Source organism: Chrysemys picta, chromosome 9 (assembly GCF_011386835.1).
Source record: "Chrysemys picta bellii isolate R12L10 chromosome 9, ASM1138683v2, whole genome shotgun sequence".
In the NCBI taxonomy this organism is placed as follows: domain Eukaryota; kingdom Metazoa; phylum Chordata; order Testudines; family Emydidae; genus Chrysemys; species Chrysemys picta.
In genome coordinates this window covers 39,898,042-39,922,655 of record NC_088799.1, presented here as the reverse complement: position 1 = coordinate 39,922,655, position 24,614 = coordinate 39,898,042, and the positions used below count along the sequence as shown (strand labels likewise).

Here is a 24,614-nt window from a genome sequence, read left to right as displayed (position 1 = left end):
GCTAATTCCCTGACAATTTCCATGTACTGATTTGAGTTCCCAGAATCAGTAAAAACCTCCGTTTTTAAAACTTTAAATAAGTGCAGCAGAATTTCTAAGCTGCTGTCCCAGAGTGTCACAGAAGCAAGGGGCCTTGCTGCAGAATGTATGTCCAGCTTGTTGAGGACTTAACATGACCTTTTGTGCATAAATCACATTTCATGCATGTGGGAAAAACATGTATATACCTAAAACCATGAGTTCATGTCTCTCGCACACATGCACACTCGCACACACACACACACACACAAAATGTACTCCATGGCAAACTGGACCCAAATTCTACAACATGGCTCCTCTTGGTTCTGTATGTGTTGCAGCTTAGGTGGGTTTTTTTTGTTTGTTTTTGTTTTTTAACAAAGATACCAAAAATAGGGATTTCCCAATGTGCTGTATACGTTCAGAGGCATCTAACTAGTTAACAGTTTAAACCACAAAACGGAAGTCAGGGTTCATTTCTCATCAAACCAGCTAAAATATCTCCTGATTTCTAGACCTACAGTAACTCCTCACTTAACGTTGTAGTTATGTTCCTGAAAAATGCAACTTTAAGTGAAACAAAGTTAAACGAATCCAATTTTCCCATAAGATTTAATGTAAATGCGGGGGGTTAGGTTCCAAGGAAATTTTTGGGGGGCAGAAAAAAGGCATTATATACTGTACAGTACTGTACTGTGGTTGGGAAGTGCCCCTGGCTTACCCCACACAGGCACAGCCCGCTGCAGGCAAAGACGCTAGGAAGCACCTTTGCAGCAGCAGCTTCCCTGGAGAAGAACAGGCTCGGACTTTGCCGGGAATGCTCCATGCCCGCCTCTTCCTGTCCCCGTTCCACTCCAGGCCTACCTCTTCCCACCCCCACTCCACCTCCTCTCCGGGGCCACATCCCTCCCCCCTCCCAAAGTCCTAAGCACCACTAAACAGCTGTTTGGCGGCGCTTAGGACTTTCTGGGAGGGAGTGGGAGGAGCGGAGACGCAGCACTTCCCCGCTCCTCCCCCTCCCTCCCAGAAAATCCTAAGCACCACTAAACAGCTGGTTAGTGGCGTTTAGGACTTTCTGGGAGGGAGGGGAAAGAGCAGAGACACGGCGCTTCCCCGGTCTTGCCCCTCCCTCCCAGAAAGTCCTAAGCGCTGGGGCGGGGGGGGAGAAGGCGGAGAAGCGGAACTTGTGCAATGCTCTCTTGTAAAGTCTAACAAATTTATTAGAGCATAAGCTTTCGTGGACTATAGCCCACTTCTTCGGATGCATATAGAATGGAACATATATTGAGGAGATATATATACACACATACAGAGAGCATAAACAGGTGGGAGTTGTCTTACCACCTCTGAGAGGCCAATTAATTAAGAGAAAAAAACTTTTGAAGTGATAATCAAGCTAGCCCAGCACAGACAGACAGTTAGATAACAAGTGTGAGAATACTTACAAGGGGAGATAGTATTCTCACACTTGTTATCTAACTGTCTGTCTGTGCTGGGCTAGCTTGATTATCACTTCAAAAGTTTTTTTCTCTTAATTAATTGGCCTCTCAGAGGTGGTAAGACAACTCCCACCTGTTTATGCTCTCTGTATGTGTGTATATATATCTCCTCAATATATGTTCCATTCTATATGCATCCGAAGAAGTGGGCTATAGTCCACGAAAGCTTATGCTCTAATAAATTTGTTAGTCTCTAAGGTGCCACAAGTCCTCCTGTTCTTCTTTTTGCGGATACAGACTAACACGGCTGCTACTCTGAAACCTTTCTTGTAAAGTCGCTGCTCTTCCACAGAATCTTACAAGCAGGCAGCCAAACGACGTTATAAGGGAGCATTGCACAACTTTAAACGAGCATGTTCCCTAATTGAAACAACGTTAAGCGGGATGATGTTAAATGAGGAGTTACTGTAATCCAATAGAAACAAGAACAATTTCATGTCAGGATGAGTCAGCTAAGTTTTTGGCATTGGTGTATATATGGTTCCTTTTCATGTAGTTTCACAATATACTTTCCTTAGTGCATAGCAATATAACATGAACAGAACTGTCATAGTTTTGGCATACATTTATTTTTTTCTAAAAAGGGTTCTAGAAGATCTAATATAAATGCTTTTAAAGACTTAAAAAAAATGTTTGGATTTAAACATTCTTCCACATTGGTGCTAATAATGCATGAAAGCCAGAAAATGAAACTGGCAAATGGTTTTTGTTATCCCAATATAGATCTGTATCTGAGCTGTGGCGCAAACCTAGTGCATTGGTAACAGGAAGTCACATGAAAAAAGCAAGCACGTGTTATTGTTAAAAGGAAATAAATGCTTGTATTTTGTTACAGGTAATCATCAGTTTATTTTACAGCAATAAAAACTTAATTAAAAATCAAAGATATAAATAAGTCATTCAACTAATAACCAGAAAATAGATGTCCATGATCAGATAAAGTTAGATGGTAACAGCTGATGAATTTCACAATGTACTGGCTGACAATTTAAAAACAAATTTTGGACTGACTTGATTTGAAATAGCTGCTATATTAACTCCTGATTCACCAACTTCTGTTTGTAATGCTGCTGCTATAATAATAAAGAAGTCAGTCAAATTACACAATGAATCCCTTTTATTGCACTTTGAGTCTTCTGTGATGTTATGGAAATTAAATTTTACAAATTTCTTTGAGGGCTTAATCTTTTCAACTACACAACTGAGTCATTTTCTTTGCTTCCTGCTCAGAAGCAGTCCCAGCAGTCTTAGCAGTGTTGCCTAGATACTCCATCTCCTGCGGCATCTGTAAATTGGCTGATTCAACAGTAAGATTGGTAATCTAAATAAAAAAAATCTTTGGGAAAAGGGAATTTGTCAACTACCAGTTTAAATACTACTGCAAGAATTGCTTTTCAACACCACTTGCAGAATTCTGTTTGCTTTTATATAGAAACTTGCCACAGTAAAACCACTAGAATACTTTGTTGTTTGTTTGTTTCATACTGGAGTTTTACAATAAGGATAGAAAGCAGAAACACATTTTGGCAAAGAAACTCCATCATTTCTGGATTGCTTCTCTACTTTTCTGAAATTATAGGAAGCAACCAGAAAGCTTTCCAGGTCTGAAATCCAGCTTTCAGAATAGGGAATCCAATAACGTAATCGTCTGTACTGATTTCTGTGGGTGTATGCGTGTTCAGATGCCCCCTGGGTTACGCAAATCCGACTTACGCCAAGCCGCACTTACGGAAAAAGTTGCGTAAACTAGAAATAGGAGTTGGGTTTTTTTGAGGGGGGTTCTTTTTTTTGCATCATTGTCAGGTATATGTTTCCAACTTACACAACATTCGAGTTACGCAAGGCATTCCGGAACGGAATGCTTGGATAAGTCGGGGAGCATCTGTATGTTAAAAAAAACTTAGAAATTAAATAACTTAATGTATCAGTTTCGTGTTTTGTAATTCATTGACATTCAAAGGTTGCTATTAAGTCCTGGATATTAGTTGTTCTGTCCTAGTATTGTGTATCACTCCCTTCTGCATTGTACCAGTAATAATGCTTTGAGAGATGATATCTGCTATGTGGTTTCCGTTCCTTCCCTCAAATAATTCCTAACAGTTTCACCAGGGATGGGATTAGTCCACTAGAATTATAGGTGATGTAACAGAAGCAGCAGAGCAAGTAGTAGAGCAGCTCTTGCAATTTGTCTCACTGTTGTGTTGTTTGAAGAGCTTAACCAAAGAGCTAGAAATGTCATTAAAGGGGAGCATTGCTGGGAGAAAAGTACAAATGGCAGGTTACGCCGGCTAAAGTTTATTAAAAGACCACAAAGGTTTTAGGCTTGCTTTTGGTTAGCCAAAAAAAAAAAAATTGTGATCATGTTCTAGCCTTCAAATTTTGTACAAACCCGTTGGCAGAAGGATTACATACAAAATAATTTTCTTTAAATGTATTTCTTTAATTTTAGATTCATTTTCCTGAGACACGTCAAATGCACTAAACTTTTTGTAGGTTTAGTTAAGTTCCATATTTAGAACAGGATTAAGCTTTGTAGTACATGGCCGAAGTTGCTATAATAGGAAACTCGAAGTGATCTAGAAATAAAGAAAACTTTTTATGGCCTGTATTTTCCTAACACTGCACTTTATTTGACCTACATAAAAATTTCCAAAATCTGGAAACCGCGTGGAATTGGCTAAAATCCCATAAATTAATTTGTTTTCCTTCCAAACTGTATTAATACTACAAAAAGAACAGGAGTACTTGTGGCACCTTAGAGACTAACAAATGTATTTGAGCATAAGCTTTCGTGGGACTGGGAGTGGATGGGCCATTACACAAAGTAAAACTATTTCCCCATGCTTATTCCCCTCCCCCCCACCCCCCACAGTTCCTCACATCATCTTGTCAATTGCTGGAAATGGGCCATTTTCATTACCACTACAAACACTCTCCTGCTGATAATAGCTCCCCTTATCTGATCACTCTTGTTATAGTGTGTATGGTAACACACATTGTTTCATGTTCTCTGTGTGTAAATATATATACATATATATATCTTTCTACTGTATTTTCCACTGCATGCATCCGAAGAATTGGGCCTTAGCCCACGAAAGCTTATGCTCAAATAAATGTTAGTCTTTAAGGTGCCACAAGTACTCCTGTACTTTTTGTGGATACAGACTAACACGGCTGCTACTCTGAAACCTGTATTAGTACTGTAAAACTTAAACTTTTCTTTATGCCCTTTTTCTTTTCTCACAATTTGTCACTGCTCATGATTTTCCATTTACATAGTTACAGTAAAGTACAAACAACTTTTTTCTAATACCTTTATAAAGAAAAATATAATACACACTGTGGTTTTGGGAATCTATTTAAGACTGCAGACAAAAAAGAAAGGGGCATTTTGATCCCAATTGAGTGAACTGATTTGCCTGAGAGCTAATGCAATTAGTGTATCTTCATGCTAGATACATTCTTGTTAACAAAAGACATCTGCTCCCTTGGAACTATGCATCTAGGAAGATCCCATGTGAGCACTGTTGCCTTTATATTGAGAAAATCTGATGCCAGATTTCTTGTTTCAGAATGCTTTTATTCAGATGGCATTATGGCACCCTCTAGAGGTTCAGATAACTTTCAGAGAAAAGCATAAAGTTCGTAGACATTAGTTTTCATATCAGTTTTGTATATTACTGTGGCAAAAGTCAGTAGGGTGTAGGTGTGCGTCTTTATTTTTTTTTTAAATAGTTCTATATAAACTTTTCCATAAAAGTACTAGAGACCCTTTAAGAATTTCTCTTTATAAAGTCAAAGTCAGTTCTGCTTAAAACCAAAATCCCAATCAAATTGTTTCTAAGTAATGTTAAGAAATAGGTGGCTATATCTCAAATTGATGGCTAAAAGCCATATCGCGGAGATGTCAACAGTCTTGGATTTCCATGGTTAAGTAAGCTGTGTAGAGCTGAAATAGTTGGGATAGGGATGGAGGGGAAATACAATGACACTGGACTAGATGAAAAAGTAGAACCTTTTAGAAGTGTATCTTGTATGTAATGGAATATGAGAATGCAAACACACATTGTTATGATTTTCAAAGCTTGTGTGTGTGTGTTTCGTATTTTTCATTTCTGCATGCGTTAAATATATGACTTAACATGTACATCTGTGATATAGTCCTGTCATGGAATTTGAACGTACACTTTTAAGTTCCCACCCATACACAGAAAAATCAGACTATTCCTTTGCTTCTCTCCTCATTTTTTTTCTTATTATTATCTTGCTTAATCTTCAAATACCCCCTTAAGTAGCCCACCAACAGCAATGATATAAGAGTTCATATTGTGGTATGGAATCATCTTAGTTGAGATTTTCAAAGCAGGGTGGGGAATTTAGACACATCTTCCATTAATTTGAACTCTCAGTTATTGCAATGCCTTGGGATATAGGGAACACCTGTTAATTTCAGATACTTTTTGCTTATATCCATGACAGTTGTAGCCATGACACTTGTATGATAAGAGAATGTTTGCAGTCAGTTACTGTTACTGCATGTGTACTTTATTTAATTTCTTAAAATAAACACACTACTTCCCCAGCTGTCTCAGTGAAAGGCTAAAGGAACAGCTGTGGAGTAGCCATCTCCGCTTGATGGGGTGTAACTTTAGGATGGGGTTAACCATCTTTCTGTTATAGCCATCTTCACTGATGAGAAGGAAAGGCCAGTATCTATCAACCTCCTTGCTCCATACTGCTGCCCCTCTGTTTCATTCTCATAGAGCTGTCCATTAGTTACATGCCACAGTGCCAAGGACACCTTGGAAGCTGCAATGCATGAGAGATTTTAGTGCCACTGCGAGTTCCTAGGTGTGCTCTATATCCGAGGACATTGCAAAAGTTTGAAATGGAGCAACAGCCAAGACCTGACTACTTCAGAGCTAGAGCTATGTTTCTTTTTTGTAGTATCAGGGAAGCCAAATATTTACTTTTCACATAACTGAAATTATTTGTTGAAAGAATGTTATGCGTTGGTGTAATGTTTAAATATTGATCCTTGTCCATGTTATGACTGAATGTCCGGGGCAACTTCCTTAAGCTTTGTGCTGCTCAGTTTTTCTACCTGTAAAATGAAAATACTTGTCTCAGAGGGAAATTGATGAATGTTTCGTTAATGGTGGTAAAGCACTTGGAAAGGCTTGGAAGTGCAAAGTTTTATTAGTAGTGAAATACATACTGCATGTATATAAATCAGGGCATCAGGGTATCTTTGCAGGGATATTTGATCCTAAAAATGACTTTTAGTCACTCTATTAAATTGTGAATATGTAATTTAGATATTGCCACTAACACTGACAATTTATATGAACTAACTCACTCTCACGCTCTGCTGCTAGACAGAGATTATGGAGAATATTTGATGTTTGTTGTCGGTTTGCCTGCCTGGGTAAAATACGGAGTATTCTGTGAATATCTCCCCTCAATCTTACTGTGACACTGCTTGGTTTGTTTTGGCCTCATCCATAACGGTCAGGCCAAGAGTGTTAGGATGCATGTCATCTCATGTGTCTGTACTGTGCTTGATGCAAAGGGCCCCATTTCATTTAGGCTTTTTGGGTGCTACTACAATATAAATGAAAATTTAGCTGTAAGGTCATGTAAAGTATGTATAAGAATAGTTTTTTAAAAACACTTTTGCAAGTGGTTACAGACTAACACTATACTATTTGATACAAGGAGTATCTTATTCAATTAAAACTGAATGTGAATTTGCAGGTGGGTAGTTACCCCATGAATTATCCATTAATTTGGCCAGGTCATGTGGGTTAATTCTTCTACTCTTACAAAAAGTACCATGGTGTTTCTAATGGCCAGGAGAAGTTAGGAGGTTGCTTTTACTTCTCATTTAAGGACAGTTCCAGCAGTGGCACAGTGCCCTTTAAGAAACTGAGTAGAAATGTAATTTGGACTCAGAGAAAAGTATGACTTACTGCATTGCCAACAGTACTTCCTGCACTATAGTACCTAAGAATTCCCTGAAGATCTCCCATCTAAATACTGACCCAGTCAGCCCTATTTAGATTATCAGACCTGACAAAATCACAAACCAAGGTCGTGTGGCTACAGACCATGCTGTTGAAATGGAGTAGTCTTTCTGGTTCTGAAAAAAAATCCCTCCACACAAGGGATTTTTCCCAATATTGTTATAATGATATTGGTGCAAGTAACCACAAAAGGTACTAAACTGAAGAATGTTAACTTTTATTGAATTTTTGATATTCTTGTTGGACATTCGGACACATTAAAGTTCTTTATTTTGTCCTCACCAGTTCTTTAATATCAGTGCACAGCTATGTGGCTGGATTTTTTTAAGGAAAGCCCTGACTAAGAGCAGATGTTTTCTCAACAGGAAATATCCCCTTGTCATGAGATTACGTGAACTGACCCTAATTAGAACTCTTCACTTTTCTGAGCTATTTTTGCATGCACTTACGAGAGTGTTTATGTTTTGGTTTACCTCTTCAGGAAGCCGTCTCACCCTCAACTTGAAGCTTTTGTTAGGCATATGTCCCAAGGCTCAGAAGCCCAAATGGATGGCACCCTGAGCAGCCTGCCTCGTTACCCCAGTCATTCTTTGTGTGAAATGGGAGAACTTACACAGACAGGTAAGTTCCTGTACCTTCTTCTCGGTCTCCAACAAAACATAGTCCACTTCCAGGGCTCTGTGGCCCTGTTTAGATAGGAATTCAGTGTGTATTAAGTAGAACCATGTTGAAAAATGATTCTGCCAGCTAACTTTGTTTCCAGTCCCAGTGTAGATGGGATATGGCCATGTCAAAAGCTGCATATACCACACAGTCATGATAGTGTCATATACCTTGCCTACATTCAGCCTACTAATGCATCACTGTTGAGACTAATTCTAACATGTTAAACCTCAGAACGGCAAACAGTTGCCATTTAAAAAAAAATCAACCTTATTTCCTTTTCCTTCCTCTCCCAAACATGGAATTCCTCTCTGCACCCCCTAAAAATGTACATTAGTCCAACATCCAGGAAGAATAATTAATGCTGAGTTGGTAGCAGGCTTACAGTTCAATATCTTATGATCCATCAAATTTAGAAATGATTGGCAAGATTTAATTGACAATTTTCCCCTGTGATGAAGTTGCTGCTTCTAGCCCAGGGAGATCCTGAGAGAGCACATGTCAAATTGTGGCACTTGTCAGTATGGAAATGGAAACTCTATTTTAGATTATATGAGGGGCTTTTAATGTATGAGTTTATTTTTCTTTCTCTTTCTGAGTTCTGTTCAATTGGATTAAGTTGATATGAAGGGAGCCGAATTTTACAGATGATGGGATTAAAAAGGAATTCCAATAAATTGTTTAACCATTCTAAAACATTCCTGAACTAGCTTGGCTCTAAAATATGACATGTATAGGACACATGGTGGCTTTGTTATGTAGTGTATAGCTTTCATTGGTAGCAAATGGGGATTGTTTGCTTAACTCTGTCATGGCTTCACTCCTTGTGCGTAACATTCTGTCCCTCATTTATTCTGATAAAACCTTTATATTACACCATCATGCATTTCCTGTTTGTAAAACCATGTTACAGTTTAGGTCAACCAAATACATTATCCTCACTATTGTAATAAAAATTAAGTGTATATATCACATGATATATGAAAACATGTTGGACTCAGGTCCTCAAATATATTTGTGTATTTTATGTGTATTATCAATTCTGGTCAATGTATAGCACCCGTTGTGTATAAGCTACAATCCCTGTTTGTACATTTATTTTTATTTGCTGTCCAAATATTTTCCTCCAAAATTAACAAAAGCCCTTATAAAACAAAACAAAACAAAATCCCTATCTATAAACTTAGGGAAAGGAGTCATTACACAGTTGGGTTGAAATGTGGTTGTGAGCAAGGAATTAGTTTTGCTGTTGTCAGATTTCTTACCTCCATATATGGATTTATTTTGCTTTCTAAAAAACACACTAGCAGCACACACCTCCATGCTCTGGACTCCCTTTACAATATTTAAAACAATACTGAACCATTCATATCCATTGTTACTCCTGGGGGAATCTGGTGCCTAAAAATTAAAAATTCTGCGCACAATATTTTAAAATTCTGCAAATTTTATTTGTCAAAATAACACTACATAATCACACTAGTTTCAATTATTTTGGTAATTTATTTCAAAATACCTCTCAGCAAGTATGTCTGTAACAATACAGACACACAAAAATTCCCCAGAAGTAGAGAGTTAAAGAAACCCCTATGTCAACCCAGTTCCTTCTTCCCTGCCCGCTTCCCCCGCAGAGCCCAGCCAGTGGCCCCTCCCCAGTGCAGGCACTCACACCCCCACTCCCCCCAGAGGCCTAGCTGTTCCGCTCCCCTCCTCCCCCCCAAAGCCCAGACACTCACAACCCCTAGCCCTACACCACTCCCCAGTGGCCAGCTGCCTCCCCCCACTCCGGATCAGACACTCACAGACCCTACCCTACCCTCCCAGAGATCCACAGGAAGAAACAGACTGATGCTGGGTCCCAGGCTTGCACAGTTTCCTGTGTGCTGCTGTCTCTTTCCTTCAGGGCGTGCTGGGAACTGCAACTGCTGGGAACCCTCCAGTTCCCACCCCCTTCCCCCAGCCTTGTCTTCTATTTGGGAGCTGGGCTCTGCCAGGTCCAGCAGCTCCTAGTGGCAGCCAACATCTCTGCAGCCCATTTCTATGGGTAAAAAAGGAAATTCTGCATGCACAACATTAATTTATTCAAAATTCTACATTGCGCAGTGGCACAAAATTCCCCCAGCAGTACACTGTGGACCACCTGCACATTCTTCATTTCTGCCCCATAACATCATTATACCTTAATTCTATCTCTTCCCCCAAATACCTATGAAAAATGGAGTTCTTTGCAATGTATCTGGAAGGAGAAATCTGGGCTCTGGCCAAAGAGGGTGGCAAACACATTGTAGAGTTGAGGAGCCTCTGTGGAGAATGCCAGCAGCTGCCTCCTTTCTGTATTGAGGAAGCACCAGCTATAGTGTCTCCACTGATCGGACTTTTGATAATGGTCAGTCATACCACAATAAATTCCCTCAACCTTCTGGAGCCTGTCAGATCTCATCGATCACCTTGGAGTGGATCATTGAAACAATAACTAGTTGGCCAGTCCATGCTGAAAGTGTAATCATAACTTCTCCAGACCCATTCCTAGCACTAGATCCAGATTGTGGCCAGCTAGATTTGTAAAACCAGAAACCAGCTGGGGTGGCCCTGTGACTGTCACCATAGCCGTAAATTCCGGAGTCAAATCAAAAGAATCCTCCTCCTCATGGGTATCAGTCGCTGAGTGACATTGGCCTCAGCCCCTGCAATACCACCCCTCTTGAGGAATCTGCAAAGCTATCCCAGGATTTCTGCCATGCAGCAGGGTAACCTATACATCAATCTTAAATCTAACTTTACCCCATCCCGGGACTCGTACGTCGGCTGTATGGGTCAGTTAGTATCCAGAACTGACGCTCCCTGTGACAACGTGTAAAGGTGCTCTGGCATGCAAAAGTAACTGAGTTCTTGCCCATCACTTGGCTGCGCTGGACAGGGTTGTAAAAGGAAAAGGGAGTCTGTTGCAAAGGAGCCTACTGTAGGGGAAGGGTGGCACTTCTCCCTTCCCAGCCGTCTGAAGCTGTAAAGGCCTGAGATGTGGAGGGTGTTATTCTGTAGTATGAGTTGATTTGTGCCGGCTTTGAATTTTGGTTCTGGAAATAAAGCAAGCTCTGAAGAAAGAATGGGAAGAGGCTGGTCGTTGGGACTTGATTTCCTTTCCCTAGTTTGAGAGTCTGTATACCAGCTTATGCTCCCCTAACCCATTCCAGGTTTGTGACATGCACTTCTTAAGGGCTGTTCTGAAACTGTATGGCTGTTTATCTGTGCAAGCAGCACTGTGTTAACAAATTTCTCCTGGAAACGGAGTTAATCTCTGAATGTGGATCCATTTTATAAACCACATAGTATTTTTCATAGATCATCAGACTTGCTTTCCTGTTCAATTATTTTAAAGTTCTATATCCAGTACTACTCATGAATGAGCTGCTTTATTATTAAAGGTTATAGAACTATCTATCTACACTGAAGAGTATACAGAGCTAACCTATATTTCAGATTTAGGTGTGTATGTGTGTGTGTGTGTGTGTGTGTGTATATATATATATATATATATATATATATATATATATATATATATATATATATATATATAAATCAAATTTCACTTAAGCTTGGCTATTATTCAGGAACTTTGTGATATCTTCCTGGATACTAGCCAAGCTTAAGTGAAATTTGATTCCTGGGTAAGATCAACATTTTTTTAACTAATTTGTGCATGTTAGAAAACTGCTAAATTGTCATTTTCCAAAAATATCAAAGTTCTAGACATTTCCCAGAACCCGTTTATCCGAACACTGATAACAGGATTTTTTGAATCTCTCCTAGGTGTTGTACAGCACTTACATAATGGACAGCTATTACGGGAAATTTATATAAAGAAACATAAACTGCTATCAAGTGATTGGACAGCAAAGCATCTCTACTTGGAAACAACAGGAAAAAGTCGAACCCTGCAGAGTGGGCTAGCACTTCTGTATACTTTCCTTCCAGATTTTGATTGGAAGAAAATTAACATAAAACATCAGTGGAGCACTATCTTTTGTTCTGGAAGCTGTGATTGCCCAATGAGAAACCATTACCTAGAAGAGGAGCAACGCCGCCAGTATAGCTTAAGGGTGAAAAACAGCCATTTGGAGAGAACATATGTGGATATGGCAAAAATAGTAGGCATTCCCACTAGGCAATTAAGAGCTTCTAACCCAATAGATTCTATGTTGTGCCATTTTTGCCACAATGTCAGTTTCCCTTGTACTAAAAATGGCTGCATTGACATTGAACACTTTAAGGTAATTAAGACACACCAGTTAGAGGATGAGAGAGAAAGACAAGAAAAGAAACTTTATTTCTGGTATGCACTACTGGCTATTCATCCTCTCCTTAATCAGACTGTTAACCGGATGCAGCGCATTGCAGAAGGCAAGAAAGAAGAATTATTTGTCCTTTACTCAGCTCATGATGTAACCTTGTCACCTGTTCTCAGTGCCTTGGGCATTACAGAAGCCAGGTTTCCAAGATTTGCAGCCAGATTAGTCTTTGAGTTGTGGCAGGATGGGAAAAAACCCAGAGAACACTTTATCCGCATCCTATATAATGGGTTTGATGTCACATTCCAGACCTTGTTTTGCCGGGAGCATAACATGCATTCCAGCAAGCCCATGTGTCCTCTGGAAAAGTTTGTTCATTTTGTCAAAAGGGGCATGTTTTCAGTTTTTAATAGCACTAATTATTATGATGCATGTCGCAGGAGACCATTTTAAAGGGGGGTGTTGAGGAGAGGAAGAAATGTTAATTTGTGTTTTGACACAAGGTCTGTGTGTCTGTATTGGTGGAGGGGGTCGAGTTCACCTTTTGGGTTTCCCAGTTCTTGTACATTAAAGTACAAAATATTGCTTGAAACAGATTTTAATACAGTTGTATTTTCATCAGAAGACATTCTAGATGTTCTGGAGTAGAAAATAATTTGCTAGGTTATTTTAGTATGCGTATGAACACATTTGCTAAATTATCTGTAATTAATTGATAAATTAAATATGCTACTGTAAACTGGACATTGCTTGAAAAAGTTTGAGTATAGGTTTGGTTCCTTTGTATTCTAGGGCAATATTTGGACACTGCAAGTTACCATTTATAAACAAAATGGGTTTTTTCCACCATATTATCATGATAATTTTAATACATAAGGAGCACACTGGATCAAAAGTATTTTATGAATTCCAACCATCTTTAGTATAGTCATGCTAAAGAAATCCTGTGACAGGAACATCCTTCCCTTTGCCAGAAATATTAGGGGACAAGTTGGCAGAAATACACGCATGTGTTTGAGCTTGCGCAAATGTATGCATGTTTTTTTGCACACAGCCTTCTGAAAACTTGTCCCTCAGGTAGGTATGCTGGATAAACGGATATAAACTTCTCTTCTTTGGCCTGGTCCACACTAACCCCCCACTTCGAACTAAGGTACGCAAATTCAGCTACGTTAATAACGTAGCTGAATTCGAAGTACCTTAGTTCGAACTTACCGTGAGTCCAGACGCGGCAGGCAGGCTCCCCCGTCGATGCCGCATACTCCTCTTGCCGAGCTGGAGTACTGGCATCGACGGCGAACACTTCCGGGATCGATTTATCGCATCTAGACAAGACGCGATAAATCGATCCCAGAAGATCGATTGCTTACCGCCGGACCCGGAGGTAAGTGTAGACCTATCCTTTGATTGCACTTTCAGCACTTTCATAAATAGTTTGAACACAATCCAGAAATGTTAAGGGTGTGTGACTGTCACTAGAAACAGATAAGTAAATGCTAATGTTACAGATAAACATGAGGGGGAAATTAGAACAATAAATCAGTCTAATGGCAAAATTTTTGGATCTTTCCTTTTAGTAATTGTATTCATGCTGATAGACTGTGGTACAAACCAATGTGTTTCAGTCTGATGTAGTGGTTGTGTGAGGCAGAAAGACAGCTTGACTAAACGCTCAGAAATTTTGTAGTCCAACTAGTATTTTTATAGACTAGGAAGATGTTATTTTATAAGACAAGTCTGGTACATACTGTATTGTGTGTATGTGTAGCACACTAAATTTTTCTTACCTGCTTGGTTGGCAAAGGGCTGTGAAAAGCTGATTTTGTAGGTGCTTTCCCTTGATCAGGATAAACAGACTTAGGAACAAACTAGCTTTTATGGATGATTTACCTTGAGCCACCAAAGTAGGTATGAAAACTCCATTTTTAAACTACTTTCATCTCTTACAAGTAGTTAATACAGATCCAATTTTTAATACAAATGTTTGAAAAGGATTTTCATTACTAGAGTATTGCATTTTATAATGGTGGAGTTTTTTACATGTCTAGAAATAATTATGACTTAGTTTGTGGTTTGTGACTTAATGGTGCTAGTTAATCAAAGAAAATGTAACTGAACATGAGATTCTCTAACTTGATCAGCATTCCTGTCTCTCTCTCTCGTTTTCAAATTCTGAATTTGAATACGTTTCTATAAATAAAGTTTTGGGGAATATTTGTACACTTGTGTGTGCTTTGAGTTCAATATAATTCTTGCTTTTCTTTACTATACTCAGCTTTTAAAATTTATCTTGCAAGCTGTTGTTTGCTTCATTGATAATTTTCACTGTCACTGCATTATTTAATTTTTTTTCTGTCTCCTTAAAACTGTTTCTGAGTAGGGGCTAGTAAACACATTGTAAGGTCTTAAAGAGAAATAAAGGTATAAATCTTAGGTCTTTTATGTTGCATTAGGAGTGTGTAATCACAGGAAAAGTTCCTGTCCCTCTGTATATGTAGCAAATTTAAATTGTTCTTCTGGTGGGTTGGGAAGGGTATAGAATGCATCAAGTTGAGAGATTTAGCTCACTTTAAACAACCTTTTTTTAAACTTATTGAAAATGATCAGCTTGTCTAAAGTAGGCATTGCACTCCCTAAGTCACTCTACAAAGGGCTGCTGCAATAAATAATTCAGGCTGATAAGCTGCTGTTTAAGGCCTGTAATGGGTATATAAACCCCACACTGGGATAGGTGTTAAGGAGCAGTTCTGGGCCCAAGTGGCTCTTCCCCACCATGTCTGCTGAGCTTGCTGCAGCTGGAGGAGGAGCTTAAAAGATAGCCAGACAGCTCAGAAGGGGAGCAGGCAGGATAGGAGGAGAGACCTATCTTGACACTCCTTAGCTGGAGTCCTGGCTGTAGGGATGGAGGGCTACAAGCGGTGCTACCGCAACCCCTAGGCGAGGGACTAGTCTTTCCCTAGGAATAGGGAACCATTTGCTCCATCTTCTGGTGAACCGTTTGTGAGGCTTTTGGATTGGGAGGGCCAGTAGTAGGGAGTGGCCCAGAGTGACAGCCCTGAAGCACTCCTTGGTGTTTGATAATGCTGCCTGTCATAGGCTCCTGGGCTAGAACCCAGCGGAGAGGGAAGGCCTAGGCTTCCTTACCAACCCCTTTCCTGCGAAAGGGTACAACCCCCTTCTCCCTGGAGATAAGGGGGGATAGAGACATTGTAAACCCTGAGGCAAGGGCATGCAGCCCACAGAGGCCTGGATGCGAGCTGAAAACTTTCTTTTGTGGGAAACATATATATATTTGCATTCTGTTAACCCCCTGGAAGGGGGCTGACTCAACAGTCAATGTGTCTGGTGGCCAAATCACATGCTACCAGAAAGGAGACCGTCACAGTGCCGGGAGTGACCACCGGCAGTGGATGCTAGAAACAGGACAGAGTTGTGACTCAGCTGCTAAACCCCTATGCAGCGCCATCAGTAAGCGCTGCCCATCGCGGACCCCTGTACATTTTCAATTGTGAGATTGGTGCTCCCTGCACATATGCACCCTCTAGCAGCATTGCACCCTGTGACGTTATTGACATAAACTGGGACCATATAGATCATTGTTGCAACCGAGGTCCTGTAGTGGCACCCAAATCTTGTATAAAGGGGGTCAAATGGGGTGTCTAGGACAAGGTTATGGTTTACTGGTTATGATTATGCTGTCTATATGTGTGTATCAGTTTTGTAGTCGAAGTTATGAATAATGGCTCTATACTGTCTGTATGGCAAATTTATGCTATGCTGCTGGGTGACATCCCAGACAAGCTGAGATTAGCTCTGCCTAGCCTGCTTGATGGCCCATTAAGGACCATCAGCTATACAATGGACCCATTGAGAGAAGGCCTTGTACCTCAGCAAAGTATGCAGGGACTGGCCCATGTGACTCCAGACTCCATTTTGCTGTAATTTTCCACAGTAAGAACAAAGAGGTGTTCTTACACCTGGAAAAGACTATATAAGGCTGATGCCTGATCTCCATCTGGTCTTCAATCCTGCTTCTTACCTCTGGAGAGACTTTGCTATAAAAGGAAGCTCTATACAAAGGACTGAATGACCCATCCCAGCTGGGGATGTATTCCAGAGACTTGATTTGAACCTGCAGTTTATTCCATCGCTGCTGCAAGCCTGAACCAAAACTTTGCCATTACTGTATGTAATTGATTCCATTTAACCAATTCTAACTCTCATTTCTATCTTTTTCCTTTTATAAATAAACCTTTAGATTTTAGATTCTAAAGGATGGGCAGTAGCGCGATTTGTGGGTAAGGTCCGACTTGTATATTGACCTGGGTCTGGGGCTTGGTCCTTTGGGATCAGGAGAACCTTTTTCTTTTACTGGGGTATTGGTTTTCATAACCATTTGTCCCCATAACGTGTGGCACTGGTGGTAATACTGGGAAACTGGAGTGTCTAAGGAGATTGCTTGTGAGACTTGCGGTTAGCCAGTGGGGTGAGACCGAAGTCCTCCTAGTCTGGCTGGTTTGGTTTGCCTTAGAGGTGGAAAAACCCCAGCCTTGGGCTGTAACTGCCCTGTTTGAGCAATTTGTCCTGAGTTGGCACTCTCAGTTGGGTTCCGCCAGAACCGCATTGTCACACACCCTTTGCTGTGTCCAGGTGCACCAGAGAGGTCTGTTCCAGAGGATCATCTTGGGAAAAGTGTCTGTCTGTGTTTCTTCCTTTTATTAGGTGTCATGGGTACCACAGCAGGGTTTACTCTTTTGCTCTCTCTTCACAGGAAGAGTCTGCTCTGAGATGTGATGGCTCTATGGTGTGGTGTCAGTGCCGTGTGTTGGGGTGGGTACAAGAATGGATTCCTCATGTCAGGAGGTAAAATGTCACAGATGAATGTCACAGGCCCATGGGTCTATGGAATTGGTTTTGGTGCTATTCTCCAAGCCTCTGTGTGAAGTGTAGCCAAGATGGAAGGTTCCATGGGCTTCTTGGTCCTGTTCACAGGCCTTACACTTGAGCCCTGCTTGGAATTGGGTACCCAAGGAGAAGTCGGGGCTGATAGTTTTGCCTGTGTGAGGATTGTGAGTGCTGACAGCAGCCATTATAGGCCCTATATGGGGCCCCAGCCCTCTAGAGTCTGTCCCTTTTAGGGATTCGCCAGTCAGAGTGGTCTCAGTGTGAGACAAGCCCATGAAGGCTCAAAGTTCTGCAATTGACTGGAAACGAGAGAAACATTTCCCTTAAACATAACACCTAAAACTAGATGGAAAACTGTAAAAGGGGCTCTATGGAAGAGCCTATGGTGGAGAAGGTAAACAGCTGCACTTCCTTAGATAGACTGAGGCCTGGAACGCTTGCCTCCAGTAGAGGGTACGGGTGTGCAGCCCCCACAGACACTGCTTTGGAAAAGGCTTCCATGCCCAAGGTAGTGGGGGTGCTACTTCAATGTGTGTCAACGTCCAGAGGCAACTTGAACCTCTGTTACTGATGAGTAACGTTTCTTTGTTTCCCGACAGCCCTCTTTTCCCACAGCCTCTTCTCCTCTCTCAAACTCCATTTCGATGCCGCTTTTTCCTCTCACTGCTGGCCTTATATGGCCGCACAGGATATTGATGGAAGAAGAAATACCCGCAGCAACTCATTTATCTAAGGCAACGTAGTTTCAGACAAGAAAATCATGGGCACCAACACACTTAATAAAATGACCTCTTTAAGAAGGTCAAAGAATGGCGACAGAGCAGCACTTAGAGCTCATTGCTTAGAATTGTGCTCTCAAAACACTCAGCCTGTTATCTTTAATTACTACAAAGGCACGAGCTGAACTAATGTTGATTACTCACAATGTGGGTTGAGTGCCAATGGATTTGCAGAGCATCTTGAAAAGGACCTGGGGCATTCCATATAAATGGAGGTGTAATTTGACCCTTCAGCTTTATATAAAGGCCAAAAGAAATGCGTAAGAAGAGAATTGCATGAGTAGGACATAGCAAAATGCTAAGAAATAATGAAAGAGGGGGCAAAGGTCTTAATAGTCTGGTTTTTGTTTCTAGCATTTTTGGCAGCTCAGTTTGTACCACTGTGGCTATGTGCATGCATTAGAGTAAATAAATAAATAAAGGGTGGGGGAGGTCTTTAACCATTTCCATGTGTTGCTGTTCTAAGATACTCTGTTATGGTGCAGTATAAATGATTTTATAGAGAAGTAAAGGTTATGTCAAGATTAAAAGCTAAGTGCTTTTTTTTTTCCTTATGGAGAAAACCAGTTCACTGCATCTTTAAAGGTTTCAAGTATTTTAAACTTACAGGAAATTCATTTAAGGGTTTTGCTACTACTGGAACTTTTCCAGAATTCAGACTAAACCTAGTATCTTTGCAGCATTGTAAACAAACTTGCATTACTGAAAAAGAGAGAGAATTAGGACTGTTTGTGAGTGAGAGGGAGAGAAGCAGCGTAAAATTGGGGCTCATGAGAAGAACAGGCATGACAACTCTGTGTACTGAAGCTTTCTGTTACTTAGACACCAGCATCACAAGCTTCCCCACATGGCCCACAAAAATGCCTCAGTGCTAATCTGGAACAGTGGTTCGGTCTCCATCCACATTCTTTCACTAACCTGTCTGTAAAGACTGCCAGTGAATGTGCCACTTTCATGTTTTCCATTGTTTACCCTGAAAAGCACCTTAAAATCTGGATCTACTGGAGGAACGGTGCTCTATAAACCAAGATGACTAAGTTTGTATTTTTGACATGAAGGAAAGAGAAGGCCAAATGGTACAGATGAACTGAGCCCTCTGAGCTTTGAAGTTGATATCCAATTCTGGATCCATACTTCAGGACTTGTGCCTAACTCTATAATGGGAAAAAATGCATCGCTGAATCTGGATAACCTTGAACTCTGTGGGAATTTGGGTTTGGATAAGATTCTTGGTCCAGACTTTGACTCAAGTTCATCTCTCGTGGGAAGAAGTGTAACTCTTCTGCTTGTTTTGTAAGGCTAGCATTTAAAGGGTTAATCCTCAACCTGGTCTTGATCTTTTAAACTCTGCACACAGGCACATCTTATACATCCCAAATTAAATTAGTTTAGAACCTGTTAGTATATATAATAATACTAGTCCTCTGCTTCCTCACGGGAGTTGGGAGGCATAATTAATGTTTATATGGTACATTAATATTCCTAGAGACATGGGTTCTAGAGCCGTAAAGCTAGCTTGATGTCAGGATAGTCACCTCAGCCATCTGACCTGGACAGAGAGGGAGTGAGCAGAGGCACTAAAATGAAAAAATGCAGCGGATTAGAAAAAAATTGCATACGTCAAGAAAATCAGTGTGTCACCTTTTTGAAGCCACAGGCTTTTAAGGTCTGACCCAATTCCCATGGAAGTCATTAGGTGTTAGATCAAGCCCTCTCTCTGGTGCGGAACTAATTGTGATAACTGAACTGTGCAGCAAGTTCAGCAATCAATATTATTTTAAGGTTTGTAAGTAAAATGAGACTCACCAACCCCAGCACTCACAAAACTCTTTACTGTTGGTAGAATATGCCTATGTCCCAGCAGTACTTTTCCTTCCGTTTTGAACATCCATTCAAAAGGATGGGATGTTTGTGCACAAAGGGATATTGTAGATCCAGCACTGAAAGACCCGCGGTACCTCCCAGCACTTAAGGGGCTAAAACAAAGGCCATTGCATGGCTTAGTTGCGTTCACACCACTGACCCTTCTAAGGAGATGAAATGATGAGCCAGGCAAGCCATTACATTTCTTTCATGACTAGGTTTAACAATTTTGTATCATTTATTGTCCAATTGACAGTTGAGAATGGATTTATATTTGGTACACGACCATAATTTTGCTACCTGGATGACTAGATTAGATATGCAAACCGGGAAAGCTTGACTGAATGGCTACGGGTTTAATCAAATGGACAGCATAGAAATAAAAACAGCTGACACTTTACAACGAAGCTTAAAAAAAAAATCTTGCTATCCTGAAATCATCCTGTTGGTTTAAATAAAACTTAGGTCCCGGTCCAGAGGTGCTGAGTTCACCTACCATTCCCATTGACTATAGCTGGGGTTGTGAGTGTTGAGTGATTCTCAAACTCATACTCTTCTTGCATTTTCATGGCAGAAACAGGGTGGGTTATTTCCCATTCTTCCCTTTTATACAGTGTCATTTGTGAAATGACTAAGGACACTAGAACGGGTGAACTTCCTTTCCCATATTTTAAACCCACTTGGACACTGTAGTGCTCAAATGGATTGGCTTGAGCCCTAGCATAATTGGCTTTGCATTCAGGAGAGCTTGAGGCAAAACCTAATGATGAAATGCGAGGATGAGAAATGGGGCAGCAGGCAGAGGGAATCTGCACTGTGCAAAGACAGAGAAGTAAGACTGTAAAAATGGGCACGGATATGGGAAGGTGAGAAATCCTAACAGAAAAATAAATACTATATGTTTGCATATGTACAGATAGGACACACCTTTGTGTTAGCTTCCTGTTGTACAAAACTAATTTTTGCGTGATTTGATGTGAAAAACAGCCCATGGAAATTTTAATTTTTCCATGTGAAACTGCCTCTAACTTACATATCTTTTGCATAATGGCTTGGGTGGAAAAAGTCCTTCCTTTTGCATAGCTCTAGTGTTAGTCCCTACGTCTAGAAGATATTGCTCAAAATACATTGGGATGAGTAGGGCAGACACCGAATGGCAGATTCATGATGGTATCCAATCTTCTGCATCTATTTCTCAACTATTGCTTTCTGGTGATGGATTAAATGCAGAGGTTGTGTTAGCAGGAGAGATGGTGACAGTGTAATAAATGGAAAGGGATAGTTATTTGCCTGTCTTGCAAACCAACTTATTTTTTAGCACACTATTTGTCTCTTAAACTGAACTACTAATTAACAAACTGGCAGTAATGTACCAATTGCTGTACCATCAAGAGGATTACAGAACACGAGTAATTGAATTTCACACAAGACATGTTCTATCAATACACTGCATGAAAGAACTGCTGAGGCTGGTGACATCACCAGCAGTGACATCACCAGAGGGGGCAGAGCTTCAGCGGAGGATTGACCAAGGTGATAGGAGAGTGGCTCTCGAAAGAGGGAGATCTGGGAATGGTAAAGGAGTCGGAGGGCAGACAGAAGACCTGGATAGACTTGCCTGGAGAGGCTAACTGAAAAAGGGTTAGTAGAGCTCTGAGGAGGGAACTAAAGGAGGCTGAAGAGAGCTCAGCTTGGTGACTCTAGCCCCAGCTGCTTGCCCATGTAGGTCATGGTGGACTCTGGAGGGGAAAGAGGAAAGTGAGGGACTGCCAAGGCTGTTCCAGTAACCCAGCATCAAGGGCTGGTAGGGGAGGGATAGCTCAGTAGTTTGAGCATTGGCCTGCTAAACCCAGGGTTGTGAGTTCAATCCCTGAGGGGGATTGGTCCTGCTTACAGCAGGGGGTTGGACTAGATGATCTCCTGAGGACCCTTCCAACTCAGATATTCTATGATAATAACTGCTACAGGCAGCAAAGGTACCAGATAAAGAATCACCAAGTGTGTATATGTGTCGGGGGGAAGAAAGCAGATTGTCAGACTGTACTATTAAAAACTAAGACACAGAGTAGGAACTGGAGGGCTCAAGGCACTGGTAACAGGAGTTAGTGCATTTAGCTTTCCATACTGAACCAAGCCCAGGTTGTTGGTATCATATGGCAGTTACCAGCTGGTGGCTCTTGGTAACTATGTGAGGTGAATCAGCAGTATCAACAGAGAACTGAATGAAGTGAGAGAGTGAACCCTCTCTCAGCCAAAGAAGTTGTTCTTTCAGAACAAGATTAAGGCTGCTGGGCTGTGTGAGGAAGCTTGGATTGCCATGTTGTCTCTGGGCTGTGGGTAAAGAGAGGGCTTTGTTTTCCCATGTGCTCAAATCCCACTCTTTAACAAGTAGTAAATTACAAAATAAATTAAGTTCTGTGGTCAGTGCACTGTGGTATGTGCTAGAACACAAACACTATCACTCTTGGGGGGACTATTTTTCAGTTGTGATTTGACCTCTTCTCCTTTTCCCCTTCATGCCCATAAAAGGAGCCATCCCACTTTGTGTTTGCTGGCATCACTTTTAAAGTGGCTAAGATCTGACACACTGTTGTGTGTTGCATAGCCAGTGTCGGGACACTTCAGCCATTGCCTTGGAAATGGGCCCTTGCCTCGACACTGCTTGGCCTCTCCTATAGTTAACACCCAGAGCTGCAGACAAAGGTTGTGAGGAATTGCTTAGACTGTCTTTTAAGGCAACTGAAACCTAATAATACTTTATCCTTAGGGGTCATTCATGTGTTGCTGCTGAGTGCCTTCAACCCCCATTAAAGACAATGAAGATAGAAGGTAATTTAGTATTATGCTTGACTGGAACCTGTCAAAACAATTCATGATCCCCCCTCCCCGACCCTGAGGTAGGTGTGCAGTATTGTACCTGTTTTACTGTGAGTAAATAGAGACACAGATGTTAAGAGACTTTCCCAATGTAAATGATGAGGCCAGATGTTGAACCAAGAATCCAGCTCCTGGTGACCTACTCTAACCATTGCATCACTCATTGAAATGCCACCTGGACCTTTTAGATTTTATAGCTTCTAGAGCACTTCCAACAAATCAAAAAGAAATGGCCACCTCTTCTCTATAGTCAGCCTTGGCAATAGATTTTGAAGTAGTGCAATTAAATGCAATCTGTTATGCACGTCCACAGTGAATTGCTGCTGTCGTTTTAGGGATTGCCTGTTCTGTTAGTGCAGACACTGTCAGTTTTCTGCAGTTAATTCCAGTCACTACATTAATATCTACAGTACATCATTCTTCTGAATCAATGATCATTTCATGTGGTGTTAATATGCATGTGTAGCGCAGGCAGCATCCTGCAAACTTCTGCTGTGCATTTTCAGTTTTGTTTACATTTCATAGAGATGGATAATTAGAAATTATGGATAAATAGCATCTTTCATCCTGATGGATCCCACTAGGCTTTTACACTCTACGGTGTCCTGTCTTAAGGGACCGCCCAAGGAGCTAGCAAAAATCAGTTGTCAAGTAGAAAGTTGGTCTGAATGAAATTGTACAGTACTGGAAACCCCAGGGATATTTTAAAGTGCAAGGCAGGGGCTTGTTTTCTTAGAAGTGGCCCTTATTGTAGGTTTTGCAGGTATATACAGGGAGCATTTTACTTGCCACTCATATTCAGCTATGCTGGAAATTATTGTTCACTTTATAATTACATAAGAACTGGATATTTATGTCCTGAAGACTGCAACTGCCACTGTCAATTACTAGAGCTTCACCCAGAAACCCAAACACTGTATGTTGTTCATAGATGTGTATGCAGTAAGTTTCACTCTATTTGGAGACGAATATAGAGACATAGGGTAACATTTTCAAAAGGGTCTATAAGACCCATTTTCAGAAGTGACTTAGAATCCTATGTCACTTAGACAATTTGAAAAATCTACCCATAATAACTATCCTATCTCCCTGGCCCTAGGCATTCACATGGTCATAGATTTTGAAATTAGAAAGAGCCTCTAAGCATTTAGTAGTATCTGCGCAGCTTTTCTCGGAGAGCAGAATACACCCATGGCTATTTGTGCTTTTAAAATGAAGCCCTACTGCCAATTTTTGTTCTATTTTTGGTTTCCATTTAATTTTCTTATTTCCCACTCTTGCATGGAGAGTTACAGTAGTGTGAGGTGGGGGACTCTGCTGATTGAACACCAGTTTGCCTCTGTGTCTGACTTTGGGTGACGTGGTGGGAAAAGAGCTCTACTCCACTTGATCCTTCACTGGCCTAAGTTAGAGCTATAGAGAAGTAACTAACTTGCACCTGGCCTGGGCAGCTCAGGATCAGGGAGTACAACTAGCTTCCTATGCAACCCCCCAGGGCTGGCTTTAGGAAGTGCAGGGCCCAATTTGAACATTTTAGGCGGGGCCCCGACAGGGATGACTAAAAAAAAACACACGTAAAAAACGCCCTTTTATTTCTTCCATGTATTATTTACTTTCCATAACTATATAAATAAAATAAAATTGTATATTACATACATTGCTAGCTGGAGGCAGGGCAGGGGCTGACTGGAGGTAGGG

At 40.9% G+C, this 24,614-nt stretch overlaps 1 protein-coding gene across 3 annotated transcripts in view; it reads left to right on the top strand.

The window, feature by feature from the left end:
- Nucleotides 1–14,712, top strand: part of PXYLP1 (2-phosphoxylose phosphatase 1) — a 94,442-nt gene extending 79,730 nt beyond the window's left edge. For all 3 annotated transcript variants that reach the window (XM_065558049.1, XM_065558050.1, XM_065558051.1), the window contains 2 exons: nt 8,025–8,164; nt 12,014–14,712. In XM_065558049.1, coding sequence (XP_065414121.1) covers nt 8,025–8,164; nt 12,014–12,945 — 1,072 coding nt within the window. In that variant the 3' untranslated portion in view covers nt 12,946–14,712. The remainder of the gene's footprint in view (nt 1–8,024; nt 8,165–12,013) is intronic.
- Nucleotides 14,713–24,614: the final 9,902 nt, after the last annotated feature.